The 17,908-nt window shown below is 46.2% G+C and overlaps 1 protein-coding gene and 1 long non-coding RNA gene across 3 annotated transcripts; one reads left to right on the forward strand and one right to left on the reverse strand.

Annotated features, from left to right (window-relative positions):
* The first annotated feature begins 697 nt into the window (after positions 1-697).
* LOC124199344 (plexin-A4-like) lies at positions 698-14,883 on the forward strand. Of its 2 annotated transcripts, none has more exons than XM_046595153.1 (15): positions 698-1,045; positions 1,918-2,378; positions 2,446-3,212; positions 5,191-5,376; positions 6,589-6,735; positions 6,865-6,965; positions 7,052-7,181; positions 7,300-7,462; positions 8,854-9,062; positions 9,128-9,558; positions 9,630-9,735; positions 10,073-10,723; positions 10,795-11,112; positions 11,200-13,296; positions 13,373-14,883. In XM_046595153.1, exons 2-15 carry the CDS (start codon positions 1,970-1,972, stop codon positions 13,607-13,609), a joined length of 5,952 nt encoding a protein of 1,983 aa, XP_046451109.1. In that variant the 5' UTR covers positions 698-1,045; positions 1,918-1,969; the 3' UTR covers positions 13,610-14,883. The 2 variants fall into 2 exon arrangements, with proteins under 2 accessions (XP_046451109.1, XP_046451111.1); XM_046595155.1 differs by having other exon boundaries at positions 733-784.
* LOC124199345 lies at positions 14,765-15,816 on the reverse strand. The gene is made up of 2 exons (XR_006876792.1): positions 15,715-15,816; positions 14,765-15,647 (listed from the first exon to the last, which is right to left on the reverse strand). It is a non-coding gene; the product is annotated as an uncharacterized LOC124199345 (long non-coding RNA).
* Positions 15,817-17,908: the final 2,092 nt, after the last annotated feature.

Consider the following 17,908-nt stretch of genomic DNA (forward strand, 5'->3'; position numbering starts at 1 on the left):
CCTGAATCGTCTAAACCAACGGACGTCTATAACCCTCGTTTTCCATCTAATACCTTTAGTAGATCCTACAACACGGGAAGGAAGGAAAGAAGGAGAAAAGAGAGCTTGATCAATAAATGGTCGTACGACCAACACTCAAACGGGGGGAGGGTCCCAATCTATCTAATATTATCCTTGTTGTTGTCGTTTATTATTTAAAGCTAGTGGCTCGCTGAAGAAAAATCTGAATAAATCCATCGAGGGGTTGGATGAAAAAGAAATATTTCTCTTAAATTGTTTTGTTTGTGACACCAGTTATGATTTAGATGGGAATCGGCGGCACACGTCAATCAAATGTTCATGAATAAGCACATTTTATAATCCAGCACGAATCTGTCGGCTCAGAAAAAAAAATAACGGCCGTCGTTGCCATGTCAATCGGGGATCAATATAACTCTTGACATCCGCCCGGTTTTCCCTTCCAGTTGGCCGGATTGTATTTTTTCTTATTTCTTTTTATTCTTTTGTAGTAGAAAAATTCCAATTGTGTGTGTGACACACGACATGTGCAAGCAGCAGACACCAGGGCTGTTAGTTGTAATTTCGAGCGCTAGATGGCGTCCGAGTGAAAATCCAGCGAGAGGGGCGTGGAATGGCCGCGAGGCATTTCGCTTCTAGGGGTGGGGTTGGGATTTGTGTGTCGTGACTCAGTTCCTACTCAGTTGCTGTTCGAGTGTGCGACCCGTTAGTAGAGAGTGAGAAGCGCATAGCGTCACCTCACCCCCAGCCCTCGACCGAAGACTTGGTGTGTGTGTGTGTGTGTGGCTTTATAGCACTAGTGTATGTGCAAAAGTGTGTGTGTGTGTTTTCTCTACTCAAAAAAGAGTTGTGTGTGTGTAGAGTTCTCCACCCTTGGTTTTATTGTATAACGTCGTCCAAGGGCTTGCAACAAACCCCACAAAAAAGAAGAGAAAACTCGTGTGTGTGTGTGTGCCGTCTCCAGTTGTTGGCAGACTTTTATTTGAGACGCAGGCGGCCATTGTGTGTGATTTCGTGTTTGAAAAAGGTGAACCCAAAAAAAAATCTCCAGTCCAATTTATCTTCGATGCCATTTTTTGTGTTGTAGATTTCTCCATGCCACCCCCAGATGAAATGATGGTGGTGGTAGTGGTGGGGGGATGCGTTGTCAAAAGCCTTAGAGCGTCAAGTAGGGAGGGCAGCAGCATTCCATTGTGTGTGTGTGTGTGTGTGTGCTGGCAACTGTGTGCGTTTCTCTCTCTCGCCCAGATTGGACACCGACAGAATTTGATTCTCTTTTTTATTCTTTGATTCTTTTTTTATTTTCGCCAACAACACACACGACGAGTTGAAATGATTTTTCTCCCAGAGTTCTAGTTTTTAGTTTCGATCGATTTCGTGAGTGTGTTGGGCACAGTATCGATTGTGGCCCCTCTGGCGTCCCACCACACATACAATTTTCAGTTGCTTTTTTTTATTTTTTAACGACCAGTCGACGAGAGAGAGAAATACACTGGGCTACAGCAGCAGCTACCGGGCACGCCAAAACAAGATGGTGGAGAGGGGAGGAGGGCGAGTCCAGACACGATGTCAACAAAAATCGACTTGAAAACAAGAAAATCGAAACAATCTTTTATTTTATTTGTTCCAAAATTCAGAATTTTAAAAATAATAATAATCAAAGAAGAATACTCAGGTGACGTCACGAAACTTTAGCCAGAAAATATTTTTGCGTTTCTTTAAGGTGGGAGATTAAGAAACCAATGAAATTCTCAAACTTTTTTTAATCTTTTCGTCACTCTCATCAAATGTTGACGCCCCTTTTTTTGTTTATGTCATCCATTACGATACTTTTTTAAACCGCAATTAATCTACCCAATTACATAACGTCATTTGTTATTTTATTCATTCAATTTTCAGATTTTGGTGCTGCTGTGATGACTGGGTCGTCTAGACGCAACTAAAGTGCATCATGGCCAGTGCAAAACAAAAGTGTCCGGCATCATCATCATCATCGGTCTGGCCGCTGCTTCACCTTTGGCTGCTGTGCGCCTCAGTGGGCGGATTGGCCTCGGCCGCCGGCCCGATCGTGGCCACTTTCAGCGAACCGACGGGCAATGGCGGCCACCGGCTCCAGCATCTCGTCGTCGACAAGCACAGCGCCCTCGTCTACATCGGCGGAGTCAACCGACTCTACCAGCTCTCACCTGAGCTCGAACGCCAGGTGACGGTCGAGACCGGACCCAGGGAGGACAGTCCAGAATGCCCGGCCGTCGACTGTCTCGGCTCGGTCGTCAAACGACTCACCGACAACGTCAACAAGGCCCTCGTCATTGATTACACCGACACTCGACTCATTGCCTGTGGCACTTTATACCAAGGTAAATAATCATTGACTCCCCCCTATACGTCCAGTAAGATTTTTAATTATTTCAATTACTTGTCCAGGCATTTGCAGCGTCAGAAATTTGAAAAACATCAGCGAAGAATTGATGGAAGTGAGGGAACCGGTGGTGGCCAACAATTCAACGGCCACGACGGTGGTTTTCATTGCTCCCGGGCCGCCCAATCCGCCCAGCACTCACGTCCTCTACGTCGGTGTGACGTACACGGGCAATTCGCCGTACAGGTCGGAAGTGCCGGCCGTCTCTTCTCGTTCGCTGGCCCGTCACGAAATGTTCCAGATCGCCAAGATGGAGGTGACGACGGGCACGCGCATTTCCGTCAATTCCTTGTCGCGGGACCGCTACCCCATCCACTACGTTTACGGATTCTCGTCGGAAGGATTTTCCTATTTCCTGACGACGCAGATGCGCGAATCGACCAACAATTCGCCGTACATTTCCAAGTTGGTCCGCGTGTGCCAGGACGACCGCGACTACTACTCGTACACGGAGGTGCCGCTCGAGTGCGTGGCCGACAACGGCACCCGCTACAATCTCATCCAGGCCGCCTACGTCGACAAACCCGGGTCGGATCTGGCGGCCGAGCTGGGCATCCGCGCCCAGGATGACGTCCTATTCGCCGTTTTCGCCCAGTCTGACCCGGCCGAAGGCGGAGAAATGAGCAACCGTCCGGCTGCCCGTTCTGCCCTGTGCGTCTACTCGTTGAAATCCATCCGCCGTAAATTCATGCACAACATTCAAAAGTGTTTCAGCGGCGAGGGACACCGCGGACTCGATTTCATCTCGCCCAGCCTTCCCTGCGTCCATACGGTAAGAAGAACTTTGCCCAGCATCACACACAGTGCCCCACACACGTCCTTCGGCTTCATTAAATATGCGCGACGCGTCTGTTTTTGGTTGTTTGATTCCGTCCGGTTTTTTGCGCCGTTACTTTTTATTTCCCAAGGATTTTCTCGTTTTGGGTGAAAGAAGAAAATGGTGTCACTTGGTGTTTTATTATTTTAATTTCATTTGTAAAGTCGGAAGAGGTTTTCTCTCAAGGTCGAGCGCGTTCATCATCAAGTAGAGTGGAAGGAAAGAGAGAAGGAAGGAGGAGGGACAATGGCGCGTTTTGTGGAAGCCGTGAAAATGGTGGAAAAATGGGACGCACTTGGTTGTAGTGAAGAAGAAGCGCACCACCCCCTCCAGCCCCTGCGGCTCGGATGACCCCGGTCATTTTTCCAGTAGAAGAAGAAGAATTCCTCAAGAGAGAGAGAGAAGGGGAACATGTGATGCCCTCTGGCTATGTACGCCTTTTACGACTAGACATAGACACACACACAGCAGAAGAAGAGAAGAAGAAGAAGAAAAAAGTGAATTTTCCTTTTTCTTGGCTGGTTGGAAGAGAACAGATGAAGTTATCATCACTAACCGGATTCACCCAGCGCCACACAAAGAGAGACGGACAAATCAGATCGAAACGAAGAAAAATAAAAACACAAAAATTTCTTTGCTTTTCGACAAACAACACGAGAGCAGCAGCAGAGCTATTGTTAACGACCTTGCCCGTTTGTGCTCGTATCGATTCCATCATCACGGACGAGACGGGAAAGAGAGGAGAAGGGAAAAGAAATATGCCGTGTGGCCCTCTGGCGTTGAAGGCTTTTTTTTTTGAAAAATGCGAGTGAAGGGGCCAACCGGAGAAAAAAAAGTCATCGACTGTTGGGCAGACATTTTTTTTTATGGCGTGTAATTAACTCGGGGTCATTTGTGGCCATCATCATGGCGGAAATGTGTATCACGTTGAAATCCGATTTTTTCTCGACCGAAAAACATGAAAAATCTTGTTCTGATTTTATTTTTTAACATTTTTTTGCTGGGCAAGTGCGACATCGTAAGTGGACCCCCTCGAGCTAAAAACCCAGTCCCCCCGCTTCAGTTTATTTATTATTTTCAAATTTTGTTGGGAAGGATTTTTCGGGGAATGTCGAGAGAGAATTTGGAGAAGCGCCACGAAAGTTTATTTCGGTCAGTCACGATCGAGTGGCCTATTTCACGCCGACCTTCTCTTTCTCTCTCAATTCGCATGGGTTCGATTTACAACAACAGAAAATTCCTCCAGCCGAAAAAAATAGATCCTGAAACCGGAATTGTCTTTCTACGCTCTAGTGATTCCGACAGTTGGCTGGACAATACAATAGGGGCGCCCTTTTAACCGGCCAATCAACGCTGTTGAGAAGAGATAGAAAAAAAGGGGCGTTATTGATTGAACCGCCAACTCGAAAAAAGAACAAAAACCGGAAGACAAATTCGGTAGTAATTTGAGCGGATGAAATTTCCGATCTGGCCAGATGGTCCTCCTCTGGTTGTGGTTACATGCAAGACTTGCGTTTTTATTTATTCTTTTCGCTTCTCTCAACCACCTCCCGACTTTTAAACCGGAAGACACAATGTCGTTCCAGTCGAAGGCGTCGTTTGTTACCAGAAGAAAATGACGACGCCGCTAATTGCCAGCGCTCCTATTTTATTTATTTTGCATCGCCCAAAAAATCTGACGATTCCACTCCACTGCCCAGCATCAAAATGTCGACCTTTTTCTTTAATTCCAACTTGAAGACGGCCAATCATTTACTAATGGCCATCCAACTTTCTTTCTCTATTTTTTGTGTGTCTAACCTTTTGGATGAATCGTCGTCAGACAAGTGACGGCCATTAGAGGGGGGATCCATTGTTACATTAAAACCTGATTTTTATTTATATCGTCAACTTAATTCTTGTTTTTTGGTTCTTTTTTTTTCAATATAAACAGAAATTGCAAACGATCGGAGAAGACTTTTGTGGTCTGGACGTCAACACACCGTTGGGCGGTGGCGAGCCGGTGATTGAACGGCCCGTCTGCACCATGAACAACGTCCTCCTGACGGCCGTGGCCGCCACATCGACTGGTGATTTCACCGTCGTCTTTCTCGGAACGTCAAAGGGACATTTGAAAAAGGTATTTATAATTTTCAATTATATTTCACTACACAACATCCATGGGAAAATGCAAGCCCCTTTTTTTATTTTATCTATTTGACTCGAACGTAACTGTGAGACTTTTTTTTATTTTTCATGTCTACTCCCCGTCGTTCTTTTGTTTTTCTTATGTTCGACTCAAGTTCAAAGATGGCGCCTTTTTTCTTTCTTCCGAGTTCAGAGGTCTCCCTGTTCGAATTCCAATTTTTCAGGAGGGAAAAAATATTTAACAAAATAAAAAAAGTCGTTTTATTTTTCCATCGGTTAACTTTTTGGGAGAAAACAAAATTGGCGGTCGGAGGGCATGAACATTCACCAATGTCACGCCTCTGGGCTTTTTGATTTTGTCGCTCAAAGGTGACGGGTCAGAAGCGTGAGACGTGTAACGGGACAACAACAGCCAAAAAATAGGAGGGCCATTGATTGGGAAAACACATGGCTCATTGATTTGACAAAGACAAAAATGGATGCTGGTGGCCAGCTGGACGAAAAAGAATCACGACATTGTTGCCAGCGATAGCCTAGAGGGGGTGGCGAAAGCTCGGCTTATTTTATTTTGATTTCTATCGAATGAATTTTTTCAATGGGTTTTGTGTTTCTCCTTTTGGGTGGAGATAGGGAGAGACTTGTTTATTCCTTTTGATGTTGATTGCATACATATCTGTTGGACATTGAATATTTAAACCCTCCATAGAAAATTCCATCCCCGGTGCGTTACAGCCATGTGATAACGACGCACCGTAAAAGATGAAACTTTTCTTTTTTTTTATCTTCTTCTTCTTTGGTTGTTGTTTAGTTTTGCCCATTGGGCGAATAGTTGGAAGAGATAGCGGCCGTCTCTCTTTTTATATTTCTGTTTCTCTTATTTGTTTTCCCTTAAAAACACACCTGGAACGGGAAATATTCAGAGAAAAACCAAATGGTTAACAATTTTTCACTTTGTTCAAATTGGGGATTCTCCTTCCCCACTAATTTAACGTGTGAAAACAATTTTTTCGGGCGTAAAAAAGGCAGAACCGATTGAACTGGATTGGATTTTTGATTATTACGTTTGGATAACCAAAAAAATCTAGTCCGTCCGTCTGGCGGGCGAGCACCCCCGTTGAGCATCTGAGCAAATCGGATTCGGACGAAATGATGGAAAAAATCGATTGGACCGTAAACTTAATTTTTCCATTTTCAAATGAAATAGGTGGTGGTGGAGAACGTCAAAGGAGATGGAGGCGGCCGAGGAGCTTTCGAGTACGGCGACATTACCGTCGACGAAGGCAGTCGAGTCTCATCCGATCTCGTCTTTGATCCGCAGCGGATGCACCTCTACGCCATGACGGAGCGCAAGGTAGAAAGTCGTTGCCCATCTGGCTGGTTCTCTTTTATTCTAACGAGAAATACCAGGGCCAGCAGACAGCTGGTCTCTATCGGAGCAGAGAATTTTACACGGAAATGTTTTTTTGTGTGTCACGCCCAGGTGACGAAAGTTCGGGTCCAGGATTGCGGCATCTATAAAACGTGTGGCGAATGTCTAGGAGCCAGGGATCCCTACTGCGGTTGGTGTTCGCTGGACAACAAGTACGTCACCCGGAATTGACTGTGGAATAAAGAGAATGAGTGGGGGGCTTCCGTTTCTAATTTGGCGGCTGTCCATTTCTTTGTAGGTGCAGTTTGCGGAGCGATTGCCAAGACGCGGCCAAGGATCCGCTCTACTGGATCTCTTACAAAAGCGGAAGATGCACCACCATTACTTCCGTCACGCCCAACCAGCTCCAGCGCACCACGGCTCGCACGGTATATATCTCTTTTTTTATTATTTTTTGATGATTATTTGGACGACGGGCCGACCCGTTATTTTCCCGTCCATCGCTAACTGTTGATTGGCCGTTTTTCTTTTGTTTTTATTTTCCAGCTCTCGTTGGTGATCGACAATCTGCCGACGCTGTCTGGCCAATTCCAGTGCGCCTTTTCGGCTTTTGGCAAGACGCTGTTGACGAACGCCACCCGGACGGCCAACGGAGTCAGCTGCACCACACCTCGCACGGATCACATTCCGGCCAACCCTCCTGGACAACGTGAGAGATTTGTCTATCTTCTTCCCCCCTTTGATATATTTTTATTCTTCCTCCTCCCCGTTGCTTTTTTCACGCTAGATGGCCTCATTGTTCGTTTTCCACTCGGGTTCACTTTTTCTTCTTCTTTTTATTTTTTTTCCGGTTGATGAGCGTGGAACCTTGGCTACTGCCGTTGCAGCTGTTGCCTCCCTCCCTCACCCCCCCACTTGAACAGAAAATCTCGCCTTTCACTCTCCTGTGAGCTTCACACGTGTCTCCTTTCTCTTGCCTCCCATCCATCCATCCATCCTACCACCCTCTTCCACTGCTACAATAGAAGCTCACGTCTCGTCGTGATGGTAGAGGGAGAGAGAGAGGATCGATAAGTTGCCGCCCTCCTTTTGCTTCCTTCGCTTCTTCCAAGTCTCTTGTTTCTGACTAGCCGCCGGACTTTGTACTTTGCCCACGTCTGCCCAGGTTTTCAACTTTGGGACGCAGCCTGGAGAATTAAGACTTCTCAATTCGTTGGAAATCTTAGAAAACTCAAAATCAATAGAGATCATCTTTTTTTGACACACCCAAGGATATATTCTTTGGGGCTTCTCTGCCGACGACCTTCCCCCTATCTGAAATTAAAGGCCCGACGACGACGCTGCTATTCTCATTAGTATTGACGACGACGACGAGTCTAGCGGGGCCTTGTCTAACTTGATCAAATCACTCGAGCGACAACTCGGCAACTTTGGCCAGGGCGTGGACAAGTTCGTTTGATGAGCGCCGGAAATCGACTTTATCACCACCACCCTCTTTTTTGGGGGGAATTTTGATAGAACCCCAACGTGTGATTGTATTATTCATGCCTGAGCGTTCAAGTCGCCACGATTTGCCAACGAGGCCAAGGCGAACACAGTCGGGTGTAGGAGGAGGGTGGTAATGGTAATGATGATGATGATGATCAGAGCTTCTCGCCATTGAGAAAATTCAGTTAATGTAATGTGTGTGCGGAGGGCAGGGGAAGTCGGTGGGTGGCCGTATTGATCGTTCCATCTATAGAGAGAGAAGAGGTGCGTCCGTCTAGCGTGATTCATCTTGTGTGTGTGCCTTTATCCGGCTACTTTTATTACGTGGGGGCAAGAGAGAGAAGAAAATAAAAGATGAAAAGACGACACATCAAAAGATGTTGGGGGGGAATAAAGAATCCCAAAAGATGGAGTATGTGCATTCACCTGAGTTTTTTCTTTCTATCCCTCCCTCCCCCCTCCTTCCAGCCAAATGATTGGCTCACGGACGTTCGTGTCACGAAGCAAAAAGAGACGCGTGACATTCTATCGAAATGGGATCTTTTCTTTTTGTAACAAAAAAAGCATTTTATGTTATTTTATTTTTTTACTTTTTATCTTTGTGATGTGCAGATCATTTCACGGCTAAACTGTCGGTGCGGATGACGACGGGCCCGGATTTCGTGGCCACCAATTTCACCTTTTTCGACTGCACCACGTACACGTCGTGCACGGAATGCGTTTCCTCGTCCTACCCGTGCGACTGGTGCGTCGACGGACATCGGTGCACTCACGACACGGCCGAAAATTGTCGCAACGACATCCTCGTCACCGGCGTCAACGTGAGTCCATCATCTTAATATTATCAATTCTTCATTTAAATTTCCATTTGCAATTAAATTGACAGCGAATCGGGCCGAGCATCCGCAGTGGGCCGGGCTTCTGTCCTCGAATCAACGCGACGGCCAGCGTCTCGACTGAGATCCTCGTCTCGCACGGCATCAAGAAGAGCATCAAAGTCAAAGTGGAGAACATTGCCCAGTTTATCGTCCAGACCAATTTCGTCTGCCAGTTCAACATCGAGGGCCGGGTCACTCACGTGCGCGCCCAGCTCCTCGGCGACATCATCTACTGCGACGACATGGAGTTCACCTACTCGTCGAGGGCGCCCAACATCACGGCCACGTTCGCCGTCATCTGGGGCGGATCCAAACCGCTCGACAATCCCGACAACGTCCACGTTCTCATCTACCGATGCCGGGAAATGGCCGACAATTGCGGACTCTGCCTGGCCCTGGCCGACAAATATCTCTGCGGATGGTGCCAGACTTCCGACAAGTACGTCTCAACCCATTCCAATAATAACCAAAAAGAAATTTGAAATAATAATTTGAAATTCTCATTGACAGGTGCGAAGTGAGGGAGCAATGCGATCGCAGTGGAATCGGAGGATCCGTTTCGGTGGCCACCGGAGCTCCTTGGCTGGATCGAGATCAAATTTGTCCAAATCCCGAGGTACATTCATCAAATTCCCCCCTTTAAACAAAAACAAAATGCGGGTTGGCAACTTTCTCGATCCATTTGGTTTGCTGGAACACAACTGTTTCACCTTTTTTGTGTGGGTTAGACGTCAGTTGTCTGAAAAAAACACAATACCCGCGTGTCTTTCTCTTCGCTTTCTCTCTCATCCGTTTGACGTAAATGAGGAGTGAAAGTCCATGGCGCCCATCGCGTGAAAGTTGCACTGGCGCCACACGCCAAACCCGTTCCTCTCTATCCCGTTTTTCTTCTTTTTTCCTTTAACAAAATAAATTTGAATAGACGGACTGATGCATTTGTTGTCTCCTGACAGGTGAAACGTTTCGACCCACGTCTCGGCCCGTGGGAAGGCGGCACCAACGTGACGATCGAGGGCGTCAATCTCGGCAAGACGTTTGACGACATTGCCGGAGGCATCACGGTCGCCGGCATGCCCTGTCACCCCTACGAGGAGCTCTACGTTCAAACACGACGCATCGTCTGTCTGGTGGACAGCCCCAAGAACAGCGACACCCGACGGGGGCCCGTCATCGTCCGAGTCTCCAATTTTAAAGGCGAATCGGCCGACTATTACGAATTTGTCAATCCCGTCATCGAGTCGATCCACCCGACTCGCGGCCCGCTCTCTGGCGGCACCCAGTTGGTCATCCGCGGACAATTTATGAACGCCGGCAGCTCCATTCAGGCCGTCATCGATCCGTCGCTCGACTGCGCCATCACGTCGACCAACTCGAGTCACGCCGTGTGCCGGACCAGCGCCTCCAATCGACTCCGCAGCGGCGAACTGCAAATGTCGTTTGACCGCGGCGTCCGCCGCTACACCCGTCAAATGTACCAGTACGTCGAGGATCCTACCATCGAGTACGCCGAGTCGGGTGTTGTCAGCCAAGTTAAAGTGCCCAAGGGCGTCCCTTCGGGCGGAATTATCATCTCGGTGGCCGGCAACAATTTGGAATACATTCAGGCACGTGTCGAAATCATCGACAAATTTAAAATTGGGACGGCCATTAATTTTGATTTTATTTGAATTGACAGGAACCCAAGATGTTTGTTCGCTACCGGGACGTGGTTCATTCCAGCAGTTGCCAGGTGCTCTCCAATCAGCGGATGGAGTGCCGCTCGCCCGCCGTTCCCGTCCTGGGCCAGCAAATTTCACCAGAGGAGCCCATGTCTCTCGACTATGGATTTCTCATGGACGACGTGCCGTCGGTCAGGAATCTCTCGCACTCGCCCAACTACCCGAAATTCCTGCTCTACCCCGATCCCGTCTACGAGAAATTCGACGAGGAAGTCAAATATTACAAGAGCGACTACCTCACCATCAACGGCATCAATTTGGATCGAGCCTGTCAGGTAATAATTCTGACACATTTTGGCATTTCTAATGAAATCAAAGAGATTTCATCATTTCACTTTTTTGTGGTTTTTCTGACGGAATAGGAAAATGACGTGGAGGTGACGATCGGCACGGCCCCGTGCAACGTGACTTCACTTTCTCGCAATCAACTGACGTGTCGTCCTCCGTCGGCCCAACCGCCGGCGACGGGCGCCAACCCGGGTGACGCCCCCGAAGTGGTGGTGGTGGTGGGCCGCAGCTTGCGCTACGTCATCGGCAAATTGAGCTACGATTCGCCCAACAGTGGTGAGGGCCAGCTGCCCAAATCGGTCATCATCGGCGTGACGATCGGCTGCGGATTGCTCATTTTCGTCTTCATTTGCGTCGTCATCGCCTACCGGCGCAAGTCGACCGAGAGCTCACGAGTCCTCAAATCCATGCAGGAGCACATGGATCAGCTGGAGCTCCAGGTGGCGGCCGAGTGCAAGGAGGCCTTTGCCGAGCTCCAGACGGAGATGACGGATCTCACGTCCGACCTGACTTCCGGCGGAATTCCATTCCTCGACTATCGCACCTACGCCATGAAGATCCTCTTCCCGTCGATGGAGGAGCACACGCTGCTCCAGTGGGAGCGGCCCGACATGCTGCGCAAGGACAAGCCCCTCAGGCTCTTTGGCCAGCTCCTCATGAACAAGACGTTCCTGCTGCTTTTCATCCGCACGCTAGAGAGCAACCGCTACTTTTACATGAGGGATCGCGTCAACGTGGCCTCGCTCATCATGGTGACGCTGCAGAGCAAGATGGAGTATTGCACCGACATTCTCAAGACGCTGCTGGCCGAGCTGATTGAGAAGTGCATGGAGGGCAAGAGCCATCCGAAATTGCTGCTGCGCCGGACCGAGTCGGTGGCCGAGAAGATGCTGTCGGCCTGGTTCACCTTTCTGCTGTACAAGTTCCTGCGTGAGTGCGCAGGTGAGCCTCTCTACCTCCTCTTCCGGGCCATCAAGCACCAGGTGGACAAGGGCCCGGTGGACTGCGTCACCTCGGAGGCCCGCTACTCGCTGTCGGAGGAGAAACTGATCCGGCAGTCGATCGACTACAAGATTATGACCGTCTACGTGTCGATTTCGCCGCAGACGATCTACGTCAGCGGCCTGGAGGCCCACACGGACAACACGGACACGCCCGTCAAGGTCCTCGACTGCGACACGATCGTCCAGGTCAAGGACAAGGCCCTGGACACGATCTACCGCTCGACGCCCTACAGCCAGCGCCCGCGCAAAGAGGATCTCGACTTGGAGTGGCGGACGGGCACGTCGGGCCGGCTGGTCCTCTACGACGAGGACTCGACCTCCAAAGTGGAGGGCGACTGGAAGAAGCTCAACACGCTGGCCCACTACCGCGTGCCGGACGGCGCCTTATTGACGCTCATCCCCAAACAGTCGTCCATGTACAACCTGTCGATCCTGTCGGACCAGCACCGCGGCGGAGGTGGCGGAGCGGCCGACAAGGGCCACCACCACAAATACGAGACGCTCAACCTCAACCTGTCCAAGTTCAGCTCGGCCAGTCCGCCCATGAGCCGGGCCACGTCGCCCATGAACCACCACCACGGCGATCGGAGTCACGGCGGTGGTGGCGGCCACGGGACCCACGACCGTGGCGGCGACCAGGATCCCAGCGTCAAGGTGTGGCACCTGGTCCGGCACCACGACCACGACAACAGCCGCAAGGACGGCGACCAGCGGGGCAACAAAATGGTGTCTGAGATCTACCTGACTCGACTCTTGTCGACTAAAATCACGTTGCAAAAGTACGTGGACGATCTCTTCGAGACGATCTTCAGCATCGCCAATCGCGGCTCGGCCCTCCCTCTGGCCATCAAGTACATGTTCGACTTCCTGGACGACCAGGCCCTGCAGCACGGCATCACCGATCCCGAGGTGGTGCACACGTGGAAGTCCAACAGCCTGCCGCTCCGCTTCTGGGTCAATTTGATCAAGAATCCCAATTTTGTTTTCGACGTTCACAAGTCCAACATTGTCGACTCGTGTCTCTCGGTCGTCGCCCAGACGTTCATGGACTCTTGCTCAACTTCCGACCACAGACTGGGCAAGGACTCGCCCAGCTCCAAGCTCCTCTTCGCCAAAGACATTCCCGTCTACAAGGAATGGGTCGAGCGATACTACGCCGACATCAAGGTATAATTTAACTACACATTTATAAATTATATTGAAAAACTGATTGATTGATTCATTTGGGTCTTCATTTTTATAGACGATGGCGGCCATTTCGGATCAGGACATGAACGCCATGCTGGCCGAAGAGTCGCGCCAGCACACGGTCGACTTCAACGTCAACTGCGCCCTGCAGGAATTGTACAACTACGCCGACCGCTACTACGAGCAGCTCATGATGGCACTCGAGGAGGACGAATTTTCGCAAAAGCAACGACTGGCCTATCGACTGGAGCAAGTGCGAAATCTGATGGCAGCCGAAATGGGCAGCCCCTGAAAATAACAAAACAAAAGATCCTCCTCACCACCACCACCAACCTTGAAAGAAAAACCAAAACCTCAAGAAAAATAATGCGTTTTTTTTCCTTTGATTTCGCTTGACCTCCATCTTTATTCTTATATATCTTGGCCGGAGCAGAGCGAGATGCGCAAACATAAAAAAAAAGAAAACAAGAGGACTATTCCTATATATCGTCTGTTTCGATTCGAGTCAAATTTTGTTAGCCCCCCCTCCCAACCTCCCTCACACCCCCTATTTTTAAAAAAAGTGGCTATTTAAATAGGCAATAATAATAATAAAAAAACCAATATAAGCCGTTTCATTATCATGTGGATGTCAAAGAATCCAATCGGCTTGAATCGTTTGCACCTCCTTTGATTTTTTCATCATTCCTCTCCCCCGTCGTCCTACCTCCCTCCCCCTCCTCCCACTATGGACCAATCCTAAAAAGTAGCAAAGACTTTCCACCGCTTCACCATCTTCTTGAATGGCGTATGACATCATTGAAACAGAATCTTAAAACAAAAAAGATCGTTTTTTTTTTTTTTTGGTTTCATTTCTTTTCTGTGCAGCGTGATTTACCCAAAATCTCTCTCTTATATATATCCTCGCAGATGAAAATTTCACTCCCAAACCAATCAGGATATCATTTTTTTGTTTTCAATTTTTTGCCCCTTTCTCCCATTGTTCCCAATTCAATTTTTTTTTACATAACTTTAAGAGCGTGCTTGCTGTATATATAAAAAAAAACATGTGACTGTGTACTGCGAATGTACGTGTGATCTTGTCCCATTATTATCACATCCGCCAGCGTTTTTCCTCTTTTTTTTTTATTTCGCTTAATTCCTCAATTTGTTTTTGTTGTTCAATCGCTGCCTGTCCATGTGAAGCTCATTGATTTGATGCTGTCGTCATTCGGTTGCCGATCGAGTCGAAAAAACGGTGATATTTCTCTCGATCACGCGAGACTGACAGTCGATCAAGTGACACTTGATGTTGGACATTGGAGGTCAACCCCATTTGACCGCATTCCGAAAAAACGAAAAGACAGACAGACAATAACAGACTCGATTTGAAAACGATTTGACGAGATGGACGCAGCGACCAGACGTGCGAGTGTTTTGTTTCTTTTCATTGTTTTTTTTTGTCCTCCTTTTTAAAAATTCTCTCGTGTTTTCAAGTTCAGATGCATTGCGACGACCACCTGTTTTCTTGTATACAAGTGTACAGTGAAAAATTGCATTCTTTATACATAAGTCCGTCGAAAATCACTCATTCTCTAAACATTTGCGCTCCGGATGTTGTTCACTAAACAAAACAAAAACAAAAAGCTATCTTTCTTTATATCAAAATAATGCTGTGTAGTTTCCATCGCAACTGTATACCTCGTGAGACAAGACTCAATATCACACGAGAAATCCAATTGATAAACGACGATACTTTTTAACATTCTTTTTCGTGGCTCACAGTGTGTACGACAATCGTCCAGCAGAGGAACGCCGAAAACAACCCAGGGCCGCAGTGCCGCACACTAAAGAACTTGGTGGCCATCTGGTGCGAGTTGCTATTAAGAAGTTGACTCTAATTATTTAGGGGTTATCTTTGTTACGGAGTTTTCGAAAGTTGGAAGATGGCGAATAATAATGCCATATCGAGTCAGGAGTCTCAGCACTTCATCCTGTTGGCTTCTGTCCATTGAGCTGTCTAAAACACACCTGAGAACCGAAGAGTTGTGTTTCTTGATATCAAATCCGTTTTGAATAATACAAGCCATGATTTGCATAAAATCTTTCGCGTTGTAGTTTTCACATAACAACTGAATTGCATTTTTCTTATTAGTATCAGTTTGATTGATGTCTGCACCTCGCTCAATGCAAGTCATAATACGTTTAAGTAAGTCATGCATCCCCACGATAATCCTTGCAAAGGGAAAGAAAATCAGATTGAGCATTTGATTTTTCAATACATTTAATTTCTTCAGCCAAGGATGACAACGCTATATATTTTTTCGCCATTACATCAATTTACAATTGACCTGGAAACAGAAAAAATACAATTTTAAGTAGGCAAAAAATAGTGAACGTCTTTAGAAAATAACCAACTATATTTAATATTTAATGAAGCCGAAAGGAATGTGATCCCAATCCAACCACCGTCACCGTCAGTTAAGGCATGGAATACTCTCTAACTAAAGGACGGGGCACCTTGGCGTATCCTTTGTCGGTCATGTACATTTTTTTTCCGAAGAATCAGAATCAGAATTTAAAATTAAATAACTATTGAATTACCAAATTTTCTTATACTTAAAATTTATGTTTATTGAAATATTAAAATTTTCTTTTCAAAAAATTTAAAATAGGGTGGAAACACCGGTGCGGCGGTGCCATCTAGGAACCAAATCTCATAAGCCCTTGTAAGTTTAAAAGCAGATATCCATACAGTACCCACCTAAAGTTTGGAAACGCGCGCGCGCGAGAGAGAGAACCTTATGGCGTTTAGCTTTTTTTCTCGGCGATCCGAAAAATCCAATTTTCGTCGGATCGCGATAAAATTTTTTTTTGGCCGTAGCCATTATGGGTAGGAATAAGCTGAATATTTTTCAGATTTCTCCTACCAAGAAGAGGGTAGGTGTAAAATGGGATCCCTAAGTTTGGAAACACGCTATAGTGCTCCATACAAATTAGGATACTTTGAAGGGGAATAACTAAAGAACGGGTAGAGTTATGAAGACGCGGAAAAGATCTAGTATAGTATATTAACCTGGTTATTCTCGATATGAGAGATGAAGAAGTGAGTGCACGGTACAGGAACACGAGATGAGAAGAAGAAAAAGAGAACGAATAGCAGTCGTACAAGGAACAAGAAGACAGTACAGAGAAAAGAAAGATAGGATCAGTTTAGAGATGTTGAGTTTGGTCGCTAGATGGGGTGGTTCCATATCTGGTCACTAGATGAGGTAGCTCCATATACTCAAAAAGAACTAATTTAACAAAAGATAGTGTTCTCGCTAATCGTAACTTTTGAAGGTGAAGCGGGTTCGGATTACGAAGGATTGAAAACGTACCTTATTACAAAAATTTATGATAGCATGGAAGAGATAATTTAACTCGTTCATGTGTCTTATAGGGGAGAACGGGGTCATCATGGACACGGGTCATAATGGACAAACGTAATAACTCCCTCAGTTCAGAAGAGAACATTTTATTTTTTCATTTTTTATATAGAATTTAGTGCTTGACATCATGGTTAACATTTTTATTGAGATCGCGTGATTATTTTAGATGTTATCGCAAAATAAAAATAATAGGTGTGCGTTTAACGTAATTTTTTTCCATTTCAATAGCTATTAAATAACGTATAGCTGTAAAATAACCAGTGGTGTGACCGTCAAAAAATGAATTACGTCAAATTTTGACGTAACGTCAGACGTAACGTCATTTTTCTCCATTTTTTGACGTTTACGTTGACTTGACGCATCCGAAATTTTTTGCTGTGACTTTTTACTTATTTGTTTGACGTAAAATAATTTTTTCCCGCCTTTTCGAATACGTAATTTTTAATTTGGCAACAATTTTATTGAGTCTGAAAATTCGTCTGTTTTTTACTATTTTCCTTCGAAAGAAAATCGAACTCTAGTGCAAATCAAGTTTTTAGTAACTGCGAATAAGTTTTTTTAAAGAAATGGCTAGGCCTATTGATGGTGAGGAAATCCCGTGGTTTGAATTAGGCATTTTTAAGGGGTTCAATTTCACCCAAGAAACGATTAAGGAATTTTCTATTGACCCTAAAGCCAGCACAATTGTTCGAAAGGAAGTGAGAATGAAACAAGCCCAACAATATGTGGCTGGCACATGTAAAACTTGTAGGCAGAAATCCAGGGGTTCACCACTAAAAAAAATCTCGTACACCTTGTCCGAAAGAGGTTAATTTTAGCAAATTTTTAGCAAATTACGCAAATTTTAGGCAAATTAAGGAAATTTAAAAAAAAATACGCAAAATTTTCGCAAAATGCGCAAATATCAAGCAAATTACGCAAAAATCACACAAAATACACAAAAATTACGCAAATTACGCAAATTAGTATGCAAACTACGCACAACATAAGTCAATAATAAGCAAGTTTTATGACTGAAATTCGTTTTAAAAATTCGAATTAATAAATATTTATTTTTACTTATTGTTGTTATTTAATTGATTTTAAAATAACAGTTAAAGAACCATAAAGTGTTCATAGGTAGTTGAGGCTTGATGCTCTAAGATTTTTTTTCTCAGCCACCTTTGCACATAGTCGGTTAA

This window comes from Daphnia pulex, chromosome 8 (assembly GCF_021134715.1).
Source record: "Daphnia pulex isolate KAP4 chromosome 8, ASM2113471v1".
In the NCBI taxonomy this organism is placed as follows: Eukaryota; Metazoa; Arthropoda; class Branchiopoda; order Diplostraca; family Daphniidae; genus Daphnia; species Daphnia pulex.